This window comes from Passer montanus, unplaced genomic scaffold (assembly GCF_014805655.1).
Source record: "Passer montanus isolate IOZ18808 unplaced genomic scaffold, ASM1480565v1 scaffold16, whole genome shotgun sequence".
NCBI lineage: Eukaryota > Metazoa > Chordata > Aves > Passeriformes > Passeridae > Passer > Passer montanus.
Genome location: NW_024363160.1, coordinates 12,694,188 through 12,713,536, shown reverse-complemented (window position 1 = coordinate 12,713,536; position 19,349 = coordinate 12,694,188). Strand labels below are relative to the sequence as shown.

Below are 19,349 nucleotides of genomic sequence, written 5' to 3'. Positions count from 1 at the left end.
AGTTTTGCAAAGGCTCTGTGGAAAACAGATTATTTGCTTCCCCAGTTAAACTCCCCCATGTTATTTGCATATTGATGTATAACTCATTAACTGATTGATATTAGTGTGTTGCTGCAGAGTTCCTTTTTCCTGGAAGTGTTATTGATAGAGTAGTGACATTTGAGCACTTTACTCTGATTTCCTTTGGGATTAAGACTAGGACTTTTAGCAGTAGGTTCATTCCAGCTAAGGATGATTGGCATTTCAGTTAACTGTCCTTTTGTCACAGGTAATTTGAATAATCTGGAATCATGTACCTTGATTATATACTGTAATCACAAAAGTTCCACAGGCTTCCTTTTTTTTTTCTATTTTTCCTCAGTTTTATTCCTGATTTATTAGGTTTAATTTGTTTGTTTACTAATTTTTCCTATGTTTTACTTTGCTTGTTTGATTTTGTTCTTTTCTTTCTGTCATTCTAGATAACTGCCTGCATTTATCTTTCTTTTACCTGAATTCTACAAAGCAAGGGTTTTTATTAGCAACTGACACTGAATGCCTCAGAGAATAAACTCTTTAAGCATAAAAATAAAATTTGTAACTGCGGAACAATAGTATTGTTACATTTTACAGACAGGTAGCTACAGTGAAGGTAATTTTTAATCTGTTTAAATAAATAATCTTTAAATAATTTGATTATAAGGTTTTACTTTATCATTGCTGCGCTGGTATGGAACGAAAGGCTATTATTGTGTTTCTAGTTCAGAACAGTGTCTCTTCTGTTTGTTGAGTCTGAATCAATTTGCATGCTCCTCTGTGTAGGACAGTCTTTAAACAGGCACTTAACGTTCCAGCAGCATCCAGATCTGCATCCTGTGGAATAATCTAAATAAAATCAATGGCTCCTTAGGAATGAAGTGCTGTTTAATGTGAGTGTATGGGATAAACACCTAGTTCTTAATTTGGAACGCTTCCTTTTGGTGTTAGACAGTTCTAGTTTCCAAAACTAAAGAGCTGCAAAGAAACGTTGTTTCTTCTTTTTTTGTATACAGTTTGAAGTAAGAAAATAAAAAGCATAAAAGATTATAAGCAAAATAAATTGCTTATAAAATCTTTTTTTAAAAAAAGAATGCATCTGTTTCTTTAGTGGGCTGAAAAAAAAAGCATTAATGAGGGTCCTGCAGCAATTGTACCTATAGCAATTCCTATAATTTTTTTTTTAAAAAAGAATGCATCTATTTCTTTAGTGGGCTGAAAAAAAAAAAAACCATTAATGAGGGTCCTGCAGCAATTGTACCTATAGCAATTCCTATAGCATCAACCATCATTCAAATGATCATGGAGTACATCTAAATTTGAACATCAGTTTCATCAATAAGTATTAAATATATTTTTTTGTGTGCCATAAGAAAGTCTTGCTTTTCAAGAGAAAGAAGGTTCAGCAGGTTCAGCATTATGCTGCTAGCAGATAGCCAATGTAGATTTGAGCTCCAGTGCAAATGACCAAGAGTGGGATGAGAACATATTGTGAAACTCAAAGTGTGCAAGGCAGTGTTGTTACTCATCCAAATTAAATCCTTGCTTGCAGAGAGGTTTTATGTTATGGGAAGTGTATGCCTCAGTTGGAGTGGTTGTGTTGAAAGATAAGACTGCTGTCCCTCAGGTCAGGTACGCCTTTTTCTCCCAGAGCAGTTACAAAATGTCCCAAAAAGAGTTGAATTAAACCATGTAGGAACTTCATCACTATTTGTGGCAGAATTGTAGAATATATATTTATATATTCTTTTAAGCATATTTCTTTAATTACTTGACATTATGCTCACAAGAGTTTGCTGTATTGTGTTCTGTATGACAATGTGCAGTGGGGCAACTCCCACTCTTTTTAGACATACATTTAAACAGCCTGGACTAACCAGGATAGCCTAATGCTGAACTTGGTGAAAATTATTATGAGAGAGGAGATAGCTAAGGTATGGCATATGTGAAGTAGATTTGTTCCTAGGAAAGATTTTAATATTTGCCTTTCCAGAATCAATATTTTTATTTTAGAGTTAATCCTCGTAGTTTCTATTACCTTTCATGAACATCTGAAATTCAAGGAAAAGGATTATTGCACTATATCAAGATAAGCAGTTTATCTGTTTGGGAAGCTGTGGAGTTTTGCTTCTTTTCTTTAATAAATTTTGTTCATTAATTGTACTCAGAATTTTCTATGCATGGAGTCTATGTGCATGTGAGATCCATAAATCAAGGATATGACAATGAACCATCTGACAGAATGGTGGATTTGATTCAGCTACCCTTTTTTTCTAAAATAATCAAAATAAACTGCAAGCAGCTGGTAAATTGTTAGCTGCCAGGATAGTTTGCATTTTTACAAAATTTTCTTAAATATCCTTTTAAAGGGTCATAGACTTTACAAAATACTGCTAACTCACCTGATGATAACATACAGATGAGTCACATCTCTTTCAAGTAATTTATTTCTATGCTGCTGTGTAGTAAATGCATTAATTAATTAAACATTAAGAAGTTCTTTCAGTGGTTTGATTTTTTAATTAAGGATCTTGGGGGAAAATTTGTGTGAAGGTCAATCATAACTCAATATTAATAAAAAGAGAATGAATGGGGTTTTTTTGTGAATTAATAGAGCGACAGCTCTCAGAATAGCATGGCATTTGTCCAAACATTTAACTGAGATTGATACAATTGTATCTAAATGTAGCTTATGGACTGTAATTGGTTTTGTGATTAAAAAAAACTATCAATAAACACCTTTACTAAGGCCAGGATACAACACTATCTCAAAGTGTTGCACTGCAGCCAGGTCTGTTTTCTGATACTGTTAACCACACTGTAATTTTTTTTTTATTGTAAGCATGAAAAAAAAGGATATGTTTCACTTTTAGGGTTGTCTGTATGCTATTGTGAAATCAAGTGCTGAAAGATTCATAAATATATATATAAAGTGTTAAAGAAAATAGTTGTTAGAGATTTTCTAATTTTTTTAGTTTTTTATAAAATAGTCTTTTAAATTAAAAACTTTACACAATAGAATTTTTTCTTGATTGTTTAAATCTCAATAATGAAGTTATTAATTTTTAAGAATGAAATTAAATTCAGAACACATCACATAGGGATGACATGCCTGGGAAGTCACATGAAGTTATTACATTTTCCTTACTTGAATATTTAATTTTTTTTGAGATTTCCTGAGACTTAATTTTGTATCTGTTATATTGCATCATTGTCTTTTGAAAATTATGAATTTTCTTGTCATATATTTTAGTCTTGGTAAAAAAGATTCAATTAACTTTAGCAATTTTAATTAATAGAAATTGAAGAAAAAAATTAAACTGGTAAAAATGGAAAAAAAAGCTTAAAATGGTAAATTATAATTTTGACTTATTTTCTCCATTGTCTTTATTTACAATTTTGATTCTGATGTGTGATTGAATATTATAAACAATGCCAAAATGGAACTCCCTGTCCTGTAAAGAATTGCAAATATGTGCACAGATGGGTCACCTTTCAAGCACTTTCCATTCTTGTTACCTTCATAAAGCTACCAGTAAGAATCTTGGGTTTTTTTATCTTTTTGGTATCTGTCAGCTATTCAGTGGAGTGAATCCATTTTTTACTGAAGTCGTCAAGTATCTATCAGATGGGGGTAACTTTTTTCCTCTGCCAATCTGGACAGCTTTAAAGTGACAACCTGACAGATGTAAATATGATTATTTAGGGAAAGCCTAAAGCAGCTTATTTTTCTGCAGCCACTTAAAAGTAAAAAGCATAGCAATCAGCTGAGGTTAAAAATGCTATTTATATTGCCAGATTTGAAAGAAAATAATTACTTTTCCTCATTGGAAGAATGCTTTTCCTTCACAAGAAAGAAAAATATTGCAAATCAGAAAAAACTCAGAGAACCTAACATACTGATAGCAGTGGATGATGTAAGGCAGTAGCTGGAAACTACAGAGAATGTTCCTTACAAAACCTGGTGGGAGTTCAGATGCTGGCCATGAGTTTATAGGTTTGTTTCTCTTTTATTTCTGTACTAAGAAATGCAGAACTTCTGAAGTGAATCAATCACATGAGTGGAAATTTTATACGTAGATATTTAGGTGAATATTCCAGCTTTCAAGCATAGGCTGCAGGACTGTAAACATTTTGAAGTATGAAGGGTTGAGAGGTTTTTTTTTTTTATTCTAGTCACTGTTAGCTGCCTGCATGACACTGCTGTGTTTGCCACCCTCAGTTTCCAGCACAGATGCAGAGGAAGGGGGATTTCCAGGTTATCAGGCAGGTTGCACCCTCCCTTACTGCCAACCTCCTCCAGTTGCAGGAGGAACTGAAATAATGAGACAAGCTTCAAATGTCACATGATGGAAGTTGTTAGCAGATGAGCAAGTCTGCTGGAAAACGTTAACACTGTTAATTCAAATTGGAAATGTGATTGACCTGTGTCCTGTGCCCTTTACACTCAGAATGAGTATAAAGCTTGCCCAGGTAAATTAATCCAAAGAAATGTCACTAAGAAAGAGCAAAGCATTACCAAAAAGAGGACTCAAAACCTTGAAAATGTATGCAAAGATTAAATAATTTTTTTTAAATCCTCATTATACTTTCTTATTTCAAAATGTAGTAGGATTACTAATAGCTGATAAACTGCATGAGAGTGTGGCCTTGAATGCATTGTGGCATCAAATGTTAACAGGTTGATCTATGAAGTTGATACCAATGTACTGATTTTATCTTTATACTATTACATTTTTAAATTTATGTTGTAATATTTTCCTCCTTTTTTTCTTCCTACATCTTTCCATGTCACTGTACTATTGTAGATTTCTCTCCATGTCTATTCCTTTTTTCCCCCACCTCCTCTTTTGTGCTGCAAACCTTTCAGCTTTTTATCATCTTCCTTATGTAAAATACCTTGGTCTCACTTCTAATTCTCTGAAAAGAGAAGTCTGGTTTTCCATCTGTACCTAGGCAAACTAATTCTTTATACCTTTACTCTTGTAAGATAAATATCCAGACTCACCAGATGAATAACCACACACTGGGGAAAAGGTTGAGAAATGGTATATTTAAGTTTCGCATGCTGTTAACTCAGTTTTGTGAAGATTTTTGAAGTTTTTTCATCCTTTTGTTCAACATGTATTTGACTTCTTTCATAGAGACACATTCTTAAATTATTAGATCCCATTAGATGACTGCTTTATGTTATACAACATAGTTTGAAAAGATTACTAACTAAATATTTTTTAAGAGTCAGTTAAGTAATTATAAACTTTTACATCACACACCAGTCAGTATGAAATACTTGAATTTTTTCTGTGCTCTAAGATGTAACTTAAAAATAACATTAACTCTTGACTAAATATAAATAGTTAATGATTACCTAGGATTCTGTGTTATCCTTTCCTCACTATTTACTGTTGCTCTGTGCTCACATGGTGATTTTTCACTTCTGATCTTACTTATGATGACATTTATGTTTCCCCAGAAGATCATATGGATTTTAAGAAATTTTAGTAGCTCTTTAATGGCTTCCGATCTTACTTATGATGACATTTGTTTCCCCAGAAGATCATATGGATTTTAAGAAATTTTAGTAGCTCTTTAATGAAAGCTTCAAAAACATTGTTTCTCTTTTACTGCATAGCTCTGAGGAAGATTTTTTTTTTTTGGCAAAACTCTTTGCTGTCCTTTCCAGTCAATTTTCTGAGTCACATGGAAAATGCTGACAGCATGGCAGCAGCTTTGTGTTTTTCAATAAAATGATAACCACTTTTGTTCTGTCCAGGAAACAGCAAGAACACTACTCTGAATCTTGCTTTTAAGAGTCCTAGGAGCTCTAACCTTCCTTCTGTTTCGTATAATGTAGATAACAAATGTGAAAATGGAATTACAAGCTCACAGAATGCTTTGTACGCTTTTGATAGAGAACTAAGTATTTTTCATCTCAGCCAAGTTTTATTTTGTAAACTTGAGATGAAGTTACTGTTGGAATTTGCAAAACCACTGCAAATTCAATCATAGACTATAATGTGATGCAAAAAGATATTAATAGAGAATCAATAGAAATTGATAAAATACTAATAGAGAATCAATAGAACATAAAAATATTAATTGGCAATTAATAGAACATCAGTATTTTTAACCTGAACAACACAAATAGTCAGTCAGGATACTTAGAATACTTTGTCGCTTGTACAAAATTTTTTGCCTCCAGAGTTCTTGCTGTGTTTTATTAATGAATAGTTACAAATCTTTTTAAGAACTTAAAGCTATTAGACCAGAGAAAAGCATTTTATTATTGTTATTGTTCACTTGAAATGCTAATTAAAGGCATCAGAACAAAACAATTTGCTTCAGATTTCTGGTTAAATTTCTTTTGTGCATTAATCATTATAATAAAAATGCTTTACATAAAAATATATTGCTTTGCTGACAAGGTATATTCCATTCCCCAGGGCTGAAAATGGCACTGAAAGTTAAGCTTGGTTTGGGGTTTTTGAGGGTTACATAAAATAAGTCATGTGCAAATCAAAAAGTAAAACTTACTTAGACAAAGGAGTTTTCTGCCAAAACATTTCAAAGCAAGTATTTATCACCAAAATACTGATTCAAGTAATTTTGTAAGTCAAAAGAAAGGGATTTATCTTTTTCAAGCTAAATTTGACATTCTGCCTCTATACTGGAAGTTGATTAATACCTAATTTGGATACCTGCTTTGAGCTGACAGGACGGGATGTCTTTATTTTTCTTTATCGATTACAAAAAGAAACTTGCATTGACCAATGGCTGATTAGAGCTGGGGCTTTATCCCAGACCAAAATTCAGGTGTACGAAATGTCTGATGCTTCTAAATGTTCCGGAAAAGCAGTTTCACTATAAGCTTTATATGGGGTTTTAAATTGCAGACTAGGGGGTTATTGATGGTTTACTAAGGAAATACACAGCTTGTATGTAATTCTGATTTGTACTTTTGAAGGTCATTTGCATGTTTGTTATTGTTAGCTAACTTGATGTAAACAAAACATAATTCTGCAAATAAGCAAAGTATTATTTCTTTATTGTAAGACTGAGAGGTGTGTTGAGTTAGCCAAGATTAAAAACCATGAAATGCCTTCCCTGCACATTACACATCACTCAAGTGAATCTAGTTTGCAATATGTTTTTGAAGTGAAATTCAGTTCAGTAACGCTCTGGTCCCAAAATATTTAAGATCAAATTTCAATGGAGATAGAAAAGAAACCAGAAAAAATACTAGACAAAACCCTCTGATAAATTATGTTGTGCTGAAAAAGTGTCTTGAAATTTTTCTGGTTTCCTAACTTACTTCTATACTGTTTTGCCTATTTAGAAATCTTCCATGCTACCATGACTTTTTTTTTTTTCACATAAAGTAATGCTGAACTCCAATGTGAAATCTTTCTAGTTTTCTGTCAGACAGTACTGGCAAACTCACAGAATACCCTGGATCAAGTGTTTTTAGGACTATCTTGATTCTGCCTTTGCTTGAGTGAAAAACAAAAAGTATATTTTATTTACTCTTTTTTGTGGGTACTTTTCTATGGGTACTTAAGTATGTCTTAAGAAAGACAAGAAGGACAGAAATATTCTTCAGTACAGTTTTCTATTAGGTTTTTAAAAAATGTGGCTTCAGCTTCGAATATGTTCAGATGCCAGTATTTACAGTGACTACTGACATATCATGAACTACAAATTTTATGAAGTTACATGTTTTTCACTGAGAATATTACTTTGTTTGAAATTTAATCCATGTGTTGTCTATTATTCCATCCATGGTTGATGTAACACCAGCCAGTTCAAGCCAGTTTAGTGAAAGGTTGCTGTTTTTCAATGTCATCTTAGCACAAGTGTGTTCTATTTGATTTGAGCATGTATAACAAAAAAATAACAGAATATATTGACTGGAGTGTACAAGTCAAGTTCATGTTCTTAACTCCATGTTCAGCACAAGCTGGAGGTGGAAACAAGATAAAGTTAACAAGAAAAATATAGCTCCCAGTGGAGCCACAGCTGAGTGTTTTCTGTTCGTTTATGTAACTCAACTTATACCTCACATGAGACTGTGGCCTATATTGGTTTATCCTGAATATATTGTCAGCACCGTCACCTGTGTTTTATACTGTGACAGACAAAAGGTTTTCTAAGTACAGTCTGTGTCCTGAACCCAATCTGTGGGAACTGCATTATGAAAGTTCATTTTTAGAGGTTTATGTTAAAAATAAAAATTGAAATGCTTGCCTATTTAACAGCAAATTATATATCTTTTTTTTTTGAATAAATGTTTGCATGCATTTTATATTTTGTAAGCTTTAGCCTAAATTAATAAATGGTAGTCTCGTTTTAGGCAATCCATTTTGTCTTTCAGTCCAAAACATTGGATGAGTTTACACTTGCTCTTTCCACAGTTCATATTTGTCACAAATGTGAAAAAAGAAACAAAGTGACTTGATTTTCACCAAATTTCTGAAATAACAGTTTTCCAAAACTGTTATGTGGTACCTCCTTTATTTTCATTCTGTAAATGAAGTAAGGAATAAAAACATACATCTGTATGTATTTCATCCTTTCTGTCCCTGCTATATTCCTGATGATCTATTCAAATCTTACTGATACTGACAATCTATGCTGATTGTGCTGAAATAAATGTAGTTAAATGTAGCATACATGCAGACTTATGCCATGCAATAGAAAAATAGGTAATTAAATGAGTATAAAATCTAGACCACCTGTAGAGGACATTCAGAAATCTATAAAATTGATATATTTTACTCTGGATATATGGTATATCTGCTAATACATTCTTTTTATCACTACTTAAATGTACTAATTCTAAATGATCTGTAGTTGTAAGGCCAACAGACAGAGTAGGAAAAAAATCAAAAAAGTCTTTGTAAATGCTCATATCTGAGTCAGATAGTAGCTGACAGTTTTTACAGCACAAATTTTTAGACAAGCAATAAACGAAAAAAGATGGGCTATTTTTAATAATTGTAGGTTATGGATTATGATTTATAAACTGTTGCTCTGAGATCAACAGTTTGGTGGTTGTGGTTTTTGGGTTTTGTTTTTTTTTTTTGGTTGGTTGGTTTTTCTAATTTGGATCATTACTGTGCTTTGAAATGAATTCATGCAATGTGTGCACTTGTTAAGCTTTGGTTAACACCAATGAGTGGTCTTGGCATGCACAAGTTGTTTTGCTTACAGATGAAACTGAATTGGGAAATGCACTGCAGGAGTGCAGTGTGAGTACTTCAACATGTAGTGATCAACCTGCAGGTGAGACCAATTTAGGACTCGTCAAGGCCTTAACCTCTGAAATGTGTGTGTTGTGTCATAATTGTCCAGCTCCAAAGTTCTGGTTTTTATGTGTTGCAGTACTTGCTAGGATGGTGTGAATTGAACAAATGATTTTTTTGGGGATTTGTTTTTTGAGGCGGGATTTCTTCTTCCCTTCCAGGCTTTGTGTTTGTCCTGTGGGTCATAGGTTTCATGGGATTTTCAGTTCAGGAGCTCAGAACTTCATAAAAACAACAAAAATCAATGTTGAAAAAACTTCCTGAAGTTAGAATTTAGTTGTTTTTGCAGGAGACATTAAATCTAGCAAAACTTGATTTCTTTTTTCCAGGAAAGAACAGTAACAATTAGAAGACAGACTGTAGGAGGATTTGGATTAAGTATAAAGGTAAGATGATATTTTGGTCTATTTATTGCATATCACACAAATTGTATATTTTTATATAATCCATGTTACTGTTAATGAGTGCAAACTGTTCTAGACTAGAAACAAGACAGGAAACATATTCTTGTATGTTAGATGCTGTTACAGCAGGTGACCAGAACTATGCTGCAATATGGAAGGAAGGCACCCATCCCCTTAAAATTCAGGCTGACCAACTCTGTAATAAGGTTTGATGTAAGAGTTGAGAAGCGTTTTTAACTTTATAGACTGTACTTGTTCGGCTTCTCTCTAATTTAAATAGTTATTAATGAATGCTAAATTACAGTGGCAGGAACAAGGAACAGCCAATAAGTCCATCATCAATTCTGCTACAAAGAATATCACATTAATTCATTGCCATTCATTAGTGGGACAGAAAGTGTTATTGCGTGCTTGTATTGTTTATTTTTCTGTAGATCAGACCCAGACAGCAATTTGTCACGTTACTGTAGTTTTGCTTTTCTCAGTAAGATTTAAGAACATATACAAGTGTAGGTGATCCTTTTTAGGAGAGGAAGGAAGGGTTAATAATTTTTGTCATTATAACCTATGAGTTTGAAAACTTTACCTTAGCTTTGAGTCTGAGTGTAGACAACACAAGATTAATTTTATCTTCTAAACACAGCAGTTCTCAGTCTCAAGATAGCAATGGAAAAAATAAAGTGTACTTCACATGAATGCAAAGCAGCCTAAATTATGCATATAAAGTGAAAGTATAGATTTTCCTATGACATCTGCTAGAACTGACCTTATAAGTGACTCATAAGAAGGATTAATGTGCATTTGTGTTGTCATTGATAAGAATATGACTGAATAGAAGTATTAATTTTTAAAAATGTCTCAGTGCACTTGCTGTTATCTTGTTGACCCATGAAGATCTCTGTTCAAGGAAAACTTAATTGCTATTTTGTCACCAAAGTTCCTCATCAGTTTGGTCAACAATATTTAAGGGTTTTTTCCTCCAGTATCATTATAGGTTACAGTACACTGAATAATGATGAATTAATGAATGTAAAATGAGTGTAAAATCAAGTATATGGGTGAATGAGGGTTTATTTAAATGCTGCTAAGAAATAACTGGTTACAGTAAGGACTTCAGATAATTGTAGAGCAAATCTCAAAAGTTGGCAAACTTCATTTTACATATACTTTATAATGAGTTATCATTTAAAATTAACATCACTGACAATCTCAAGATCACATTATTTAAGTATTATGTACATTGCATAAAATAAAACATCATTTAGAAATATAAATTAAGTAGAGAATGTGCAATGGTCTTTCTTAAAATTAATATAGTTCTTAACTTTTTAGAGCAAAATATTTTCTATGATTATTTTATATCATAGATATTTTGATCAAAATTAACCAAAGTATTGGAAAAGTAAAGATACATAAAGTCAAGTGTGAATAGACAATTTTAATTTTTTTAAATAACTAGCAGTCGGGTGATGAAATCCCTTCAAAAATGTTATTAAAGAGCAAAGAGTCCTCTTTAAAAAAAGGAAACTCAGACTTGCTTGGGCAACATAGATTAGATAATGAAACTGAAAAGTTGAATACTGTGGTCTGAGATGTTCTGTTCATATGTTTCAGGTATTGTGATTTATTACTTTAAAATTAGTTATTTTTTAGAAAAAAATTAATGTTTGTGGGACCTTTTCTGCTAGATCCTCATATTAGTAGTTCCACATTCTCACAAAGATGGACAAGCATTTGGATAGCCAACACAATCTAAAAAAAATTAATAAATTGTATTATAATTTTAAACTAGTGTAAGAAACAACTTAGAATGGGAACTTACAGTAATTTTTCTTTTTTAGTTTAGGAGGCAAACTTTATGAAGACTCACTGAAATAAACTTTTTATTTATGGCATGAAATGACATGTCAGTTCCAAACATTCTGAAAGGTGCCAGTTTTCTATTTAAAATTCAGTCAGGGTTTGCTTCTTGCTGATGAATACAATTTTGCTGATGTGTTTTTGTTTTGTTTTTTAAGATTCCTGAACTGTAATAAAGAATCTTATATTTGTTGATAATTTTAAACAGAAATGTAATTATTTTGAATTTTTGCCAGAAAGTAGAGGTGTACAAGTCACCCTGAAGGAGTGAGAAGCACTGAGAGCTCTCCTCCTTTTGTCAGTAACTTCCCTTGAACTACAGTAGTTTCTGTTTCTTACTACTCCCAGACTAATTGAAGGTAGGGGTTATTTGAGGACTTACTTCCTGGCTGTGTTGTATGTCAGAGGACGTTGTTTATCTGAGGTGTTAATTACAGCAATACAGTGATTAATGACACTCACTTTAGAATACTTGCTTGGGCTTGGTTATGAATTTGCCTAGTTTCAGCTATCAGGTCTGGGGCATTATCACATTTCTTTTCTACTAACTTAAAACATCCATTTCCTGCCAGAAAACTCACATGAAAATGTCACCTTTCAACTTTCTCTTGAATAAATTTTTAAAATGTCTTATCCCACTGCAAGGATTTTGAACCCTTGGAATTCTTCTTTTTCTGAAGAGCAGAGAACAAATTCCTAATAATTCCAAAATTAAACTCTATTTTTGTTTTATCTGTCTATGAGGTACATAAACATAACTCTTCTCTTATAACCTGGGTATTCCAACTATATTTGTAAAAATCATAGATTCAGTTAACTGCTTAAGAAAAACTCTGACTCTAGAGTTGACTTTTGTCCAAGACGTAAACTTCAGCCCTTTAAGAAATAGATTAGAATCCACTCTTTTAGGATTTGAAAACCTGGTGTTTGCCTGTATGTTTTAGCTGAAATTAGTGGTGAAACTGATTGAACTTGAAGCAGACCTGCTCTGATTTACACTCTTCTGAAGGAATTATTTTCTCTCTTCTGAATACTCCTGTTAAATGTTTGTTTGTGAAGAAATAGCTATGGATATCGATACAGAATTTGGGAAGTGTAGTATTTCAGTAATTTATCACATCTCTGGCAAGTTTGAGATGCAGAGCCTTGACAAAAGAGGCTGCTCAGTGTATGATTTCAGAAAGAACATCCTGTTTTTCTCTAATTGGAGTGTAGTGTTCCTGAAGAAATAGGTAACAAAATTGATAGTTCATTAAACAAATTAAGGTTTTTGGTTATAGTCTGACTTCTGGCTACCAGGACTCAGTACATTGCCATTATTCTGCTTCTGTTTTGATTGTTCTTTTAAAATGATGAACAGCATCAGAGGTCTTCTGAGGTTCAGTTTTACTTTCCCAATTTAACTCAATCAAAAAATTCAGTGTCCAAAGACCTTAAAGCTATTTTTGTTGGTGGAAATGCATCTTTTTAGTATCAACTCCTAGTCCCCTACATTGTCTAACTCTGGTGATGGTAAAGTCCAACAATTGGTCTGATCTTTTGTAAATGTTTTTTTGTAGAAGATAAAAAATTAATTTCCTTGTTATACTTAGAACCAAAAACCCCCAGCCTTTTTCAATAAAAGTAACTACTTTCAATTGCCCTATTTTTCATATGTCAAAAACTTCTGAAAAAAAAACCCTCACACATAAAAACTGGGATAAGAAAAAAATTTTTAGGAGAGTGTCATGTGACACTTTGCAAGGAGGTGTGGGTGACCTCTCACCAGCAGTGTCCAACATTCAGGACAGTGACCTTCAAAGAGCTGCCAGTGATTAGAGCTTCCTCTGCCCCTTCTAGCAGGACCACCTCCACAGGGGGGAAGCTGCTGTCATTCCAGGTTTATCTCTGCTTAAGGAAAAATGACAAAGAAAATTTGCTTGACAAAGATCCTTGTTAGAGTCTGGCAGAGGTCTGAGCCATTAAGTCTTCAACACCACTATTTGATGTATTTCTGTCCATCCTCCGGTCTGAGGTTATAACTACTTGTCCATACTAGAGGAAGAGAAAATTTAAAGCAGTGGAAAAGTTGCCTCTGTTCCCAGAGTTTTCTTTAGAAGAGTATCCCCTGAGACTGTAAAACCATATTTTAGACATGCATACACTTTTTTTCTCTACAGGACAGAGAATCAAGTATGGAGAGTGCAGGATGCAAGGCATCCTGAAGTAGCATTCAACAAGATACTGGCAGAATATACAGTTTGCTACAAATTGCTAGCAGTGACTGGGTATAGATACTTGATCAACAATTTGCTGTTTCCAGTTTTGATTTTTTGTTTCTTAAAAGGGCAGGCACTATATCCTCTTACTAATTTAAAAAGAAGCCTTCCTACAGGTCAGAATCGGATGCAGTGAGAGGAGATATTATTTCCCTTGGGTAGGACACTGGTGAAAGCTTTCTCAGATCTGTAGTGTAAATGGATTTAGGTAGACTCAATACAGTGAGAGAGGAATAATCATGTTGTGTGCATTACAGGCTGGCTTAGTAATAAAAGTAATTTCCTACTTTAATGGAGCTTCAGATCTAAGGAGGCAGGGAGGCTGTTTTAAACCTCACACTTTGCTGGACTTTAAGTATCCTGGATAGTGCAATATGTATGTAACATTGGAAGCTTAGAAAGAAAGTGACATGGTTATTTTACTGTTTGTTTGAAACATTTTTAAGAAATTAAATTTGCATGTTACTAGAAAATTTGGAGGGTATAGGTTAAAACTTATGAATTTAGTGAGCTTGAACTCATTATCCGCAGAGTAGCCAGCTTTTACTGTTGGTGTTCTTCTGGTGAAAACTACTGAAGGATATTTAAAAAGCTATAATGCTACAATTTGATGGTAGCATCTGGTTTTTATGGAGTCAATACTCAGTCTGTGCTAGAAATACCAATATGTTCTGTGCTTGTCAACACTTATCTTATGCAATGCCAGTAGAACTTTACCTGTAGACGTATAATTGTTGTAGTATTACTGAGATCCCTATAAACTCAGTGTTTTTAGGGCTGTTTGCATTGATAGCCACTACCAAAATGGACATTTATCCTATTTAACATTCATCCTCTTTAACATTCTGTGGTTTCAGAGGAAATGAATCTTTGTTCCCTGACAGAAAGAGGTGTTGAGTGCAGGAGTCTGTTCAGTTTCAAACACTTTGATATTGCATGAAGAGGGGATGTGTGCTGTTCCTTAGGGATTGAAATGCCTATATCAGTCCTTTTCACAACTTGACACAGGGTGCCTGGACCTAAAAAAGCCATCATTTCCAAAGTAAAATCTATCTGCTGAAAAGAAGAGTAAGCAAACCTTCAACCAGTATTCCTAGGTGAAACAACAATGTGGCAGACATTGGTTTCTGGTGACCTGAATTTGTACAGCTTGCATTTGAGTGTATGCTTTGATGCTCTTGGCAGAGGGAAAATTATTTGTGTCTCTCTGTATTTTGCCTTTACCTTCCTTTGAATTTCCTTTTCATTTCAGGTTTATTTTTATAACTTTGTTCTTAAGCACCATAAATATTTCCAGTCCCAACAGGTTAAATTGAATGAAGCAACAGCATTGAATTGTTGTTGAACTGTTGAAACTATCATCTGGTTTTCCTTTATTTCTCTCCATTTATTGAACACCTACTGTTCCATTTCTTAATGCTTCTTTTTCTGTTCCTTATTACTTATGCCACTGCTTTCCTCACTCTTTGTGCTTATGTGACAGACAGAAACAAATAAAGGCTGCTTTTGACATGAAAAGGCCAAAGCTTCTTTCTTCTGCTTTTGTTTACCTCCTTGCCAGCATGAAAACTAAGTGGTCACAGTGTGATTGCCATTATAGTTGGATGTCCATTCTGCTTTTACAGGACACATTTCATACATTAGGCTCTCCAGAATTCACAGAAACTGATGTCCTTCAAGTCTGGTAGAGTTCTGAATTCACTTCCTGAGCTAATGATGGCAACTGAGAACTTCTTTATGTGAGACAACAAGGAATTAATCACAGTCAAATATTCATTAGAAAAAGAGGAAGTGCAGAATCAGAGTTATTTGTTCAGTGTCTCTAAAAACTGCATTTAAAGAAAGGGTAAAATAGAACTTTAAGGAAAAATATATTTTTAGTGGCTGACAAAGATTGCCATTTATTTTGTTTTCAGGGTGGAGCAGAACATAATATTCCAGTGGTTATTTCTAAGATTTCCAAAGAACAAAGAGGTGGGTATCGGGTATCAGCTTATTACACTGTACTTTAATGTTCCCTTTAGAAAAAGATGTATTAAATCTTGAGATTCTTCAGTCAATGTTAAACAAATACTGTTGTTGAACCTTTTCTCTCTCATATCTTTATGATCTCTCTCTTCCTCAGAAACTTTTTCTGAACAAGTACTGAATTGATATTTGGAATAGTTTTTAAAGTCTTCAAATTACTATTTTTTTTAAAGAAAATAGAAATAGGAAAGTAACAGGAAAATATTAGAAAGTAAATAGATTATTAGAAAATAAATAGAAAATATAGAAAAGAAATAGGAAAGTATTGACAGAATGAAAATGCTTAATAAATTTAACAAAAGGCAATGATTTAGTGGCTTTGACTTCCCAGTAGTTATTGTCTGGAAGCTGTAGTAAATTAAATGTTTGTATCTTAAATCATAGTAACACAGCAGGAGGATACATGACTTTTTAACCTGGTTACTCAGGTAGTATTTAGAGTATTTTGAGTACTGCATAAAGTTTTGGCCATACTTACTTTTAATCGTAATGGGGCTAGTGCTGAATTCTGTATTGATTTAACTGGCAACATTTTTAAGTTATTGGTATGATACATGGAGAATAGTTAAACAGCTCAAGATGTGCGTAAGTATGAAGGAGGAAGGTTGTGAACCAGTTCCAAGATGGTGTACTTAATATCTTTGTTATGTTTATATGTATTTGTGTAAGGCCAGAAATGCAAACTTGGAACCATTTCCCTTCATCTGTATTGCAATAACTCCAGAACTCAGCTTCTCCTCAACTAAAATATGCCAGTAGGAAAAAAAGTGTCTCTTACTTACCCACTCAGATAGAGATGTATGGAGGAATCAGCATATTGAGAGCCAAAAGCCAACCCTGAAAGGTATATGTGAAAGTTGGAGTTAGGGAGAATAAGGAGTAGCATGAATGAGCCCCTAAGGAAGGCAATAAGGTTAACCTTAAGAATTTATACTTATGATTACAGTCTTTTCAATATACATGTAACTAATACATAAAGATGTGGCATATATTATATGCAGTAGCTATTAAAATGCTATTAAGCACTGCAGGAAAAATAAGAAAGATATACTTCAGTTTAATTGAGCACACTGAAGTGCAGTTTTATTTCTGTCATTAGTTTTTTTGCTGCAGTAACTGTTGCATTGTTTCTAGCCCCAATACTACTTTCAATAAAAACACTGCTGATTTTTGCAGAGCTAGTTTTGAGGTGCATCTCTTTTGTAGGAGATTGCTGTCTTGAGATGTAGAAAGTGTCATGCTGTGTTCCTGGACTAGAGAACTTTGATAGAGAAAATGCCTCAAAATAAATCAGAATGTCTGTCCTGCAATAATTTAACCATCCATTGTTAAATATAACTAATAGGACCATTCCATCAAACAAGGACTTAAGTATCATAATTTACATCAATATTGATTCCATTTTTGCAGCTCATGTAAATAAGTAAAGTTTTGGGACCAAATCCGATACTAGTTTTTTCCCAACGGTATCTTCTATGTTGATATGGAGTACTGTAGGTAATAATTACATGTAATATCTTAATATCCCTTAGTTCTCATGTTCATGTTCTGAAAGGTTATTTATCCCTTTACAGACAAATAATCTTTGTTATATTTCTGGTATGCTTATAAGGTGTATTTGAATGAGATAGCTCTGAAATGGAACACAGTGTTTAAAACGGAAGTGTAGAACCAGATTTTATAAAAGTTTTGTGATGCAGCTTTGTTTTTAAAATCACAGTTTGGCTGGTGATTTTTTTACAATATATTGATTTTCTAGCTCTTCAGCATATGTAGGGTTATCCAGAATTAATAGTCCCTGTTATTTATCAGAGTTTATCAAAGATGCAAGATCTAAAGGGTCCTTTATCTTTGGTAAAAACCTAAAAATTAAATTTGTTATTCATAAGTGTCTCTGGACATGTTGCTTTCTCTTTGTAAGAAATTATCTCTCACAGGCAAATAAGACCCAGTCCTGCAGTCATCTTCTATTCAGAAAAATATGCCCCACCTTACCAGAATGGCCTGAAAGGTGCTAGTGACTGATGGATGAAGTTTCATAGTCGTGTGATTGGGCTGAATAGCGTCTTTTATTGTAACACTGATACATAAGTATTTTGGGTTTAAACAAGAAAATAAAGTAATTTATTTGGAAATTTTATGTTGGGGTTTTTATTATGTTTTTGTTTGAAATTTTAAAGATTATGCAAAAACATTAAATTCAATAAAAATTCTTGTACACAAAATGTTTGATGTTATGTACAAAGTCAGTGAAAAATATGCTTTCTGTTTTCAGCGGAACTTTCAGGTTTGCTCTTTATAGGAGATGCAATTCTACAGGTGAGTAAAACTGCAAATTATTTTGGCTTTATTTTTCTAGAAAAGTGAAATGAAATCTATGCTTATGAAATGTAGAGTAAGTCTTCTCTTTATCTTTTTAATAACAGATTAATGGAATTAATGTGAGAAAATGCAGGCATGAAGAAGTGGTGAGCTTTTCTGTTTTTTAGTCTACTTTTTTGTCTTTTGTAGTTGCTGAAATGACAGTGTATGCTGATAGCAGTGCAGTGGCATCAGCTGTTTTATTGTTATTCCTAAACAAATATGCCTGTACCTTCTAACATGACAAGCAACAAAGTGCAATCTTCTCTTTCTAAATCTGTGTAATTGCTCTTCTCAGATAGGCTTTTCTATATTAAAGGTGATTGTTTTATTATGAAGATTTGAGCTGTACAAATTCCAGCATTACTTCTTCCAGCTAGTAGCTGTCAAATTTCAGCAGTGCTACACCTTTCTGGCTGTGTGGGGTCATTTTAATTTCAACAGCTGTAATTTGCACTATGTTGGAGATTTGTTGTTTGGTTACTTTTAATCCTATTTAAAAATGAGAGAAAACTATTCATCTGCTACTCATCCTCTGGCTGTTCCTTGTGAGGGTGCTCTTCTCCTTTAGTTAAGATGCTATAATTTTGGGTATGAAGTAAAATTTTATTAAGTCAATTTCTTCTTTAGAAGAAATGTTTGAGAGGTCTGTAGTAGGCCGGTTCCACTGGTCAATCAGCTTTGCTAAATGTATCATGTACTTTAGCCATATATTTTTTTGACTCTTAAATATTTTCAGAAGCAGAAAACCCTTTATTTCAGAAAACAATGTCAGAAATTCAAAGATTACCAAAGAAAGTACTTTTGAATCCCGTTTAGATCCATAGAATTTGTACCTGTGTTTTTAAAATAACTTAGTACTGACATACTTGTAGGCTTCTCTGTCTGACTCATTTCCAATCCTTGCATTTCATCCAGCATTCTGCTCTGTTTTCCAATTCAAGGACACTCCTTGCATTTCATCCAGCATTCTGCTCTGTGACAGATCACAGAACATGTGCTGTTCAGGTATAGAAAGCAGGAGTTAATATAGATAAAGTTGTGATAAAGTTGAGTGCAGTCTGAAAGATTAGATCACTGCACTATTCTTCTGTTTTTGCACACTTGTTTCCATGTGGAAA

At 33.3% G+C, this 19,349-nt stretch overlaps 1 protein-coding gene across 3 annotated transcripts in view; it reads left to right on the top strand.

Moving 5' to 3' along the window:
- SNTG1 (syntrophin gamma 1) overlaps nt 1-19,349 on the top strand; it is a 318,307-nt gene that overhangs the window by 170,410 nt on the left and 128,548 nt on the right. For 2 of the 3 annotated variants that reach the window (XM_039703012.1, XM_039703010.1), the window contains exons 4-7: nt 9,647-9,703; nt 15,756-15,813; nt 18,143-18,186; nt 18,294-18,335. In XM_039703012.1, the coding sequence (XP_039558946.1) occupies nt 9,647-9,703; nt 15,756-15,813; nt 18,143-18,186; nt 18,294-18,335 (201 nt within the window). The remainder of the gene's footprint in view (nt 1-9,646; nt 9,704-15,755; nt 15,814-18,142; nt 18,187-18,293; nt 18,336-19,349) is intronic. The other variant, XM_039703013.1, reaches the window with a different exon arrangement.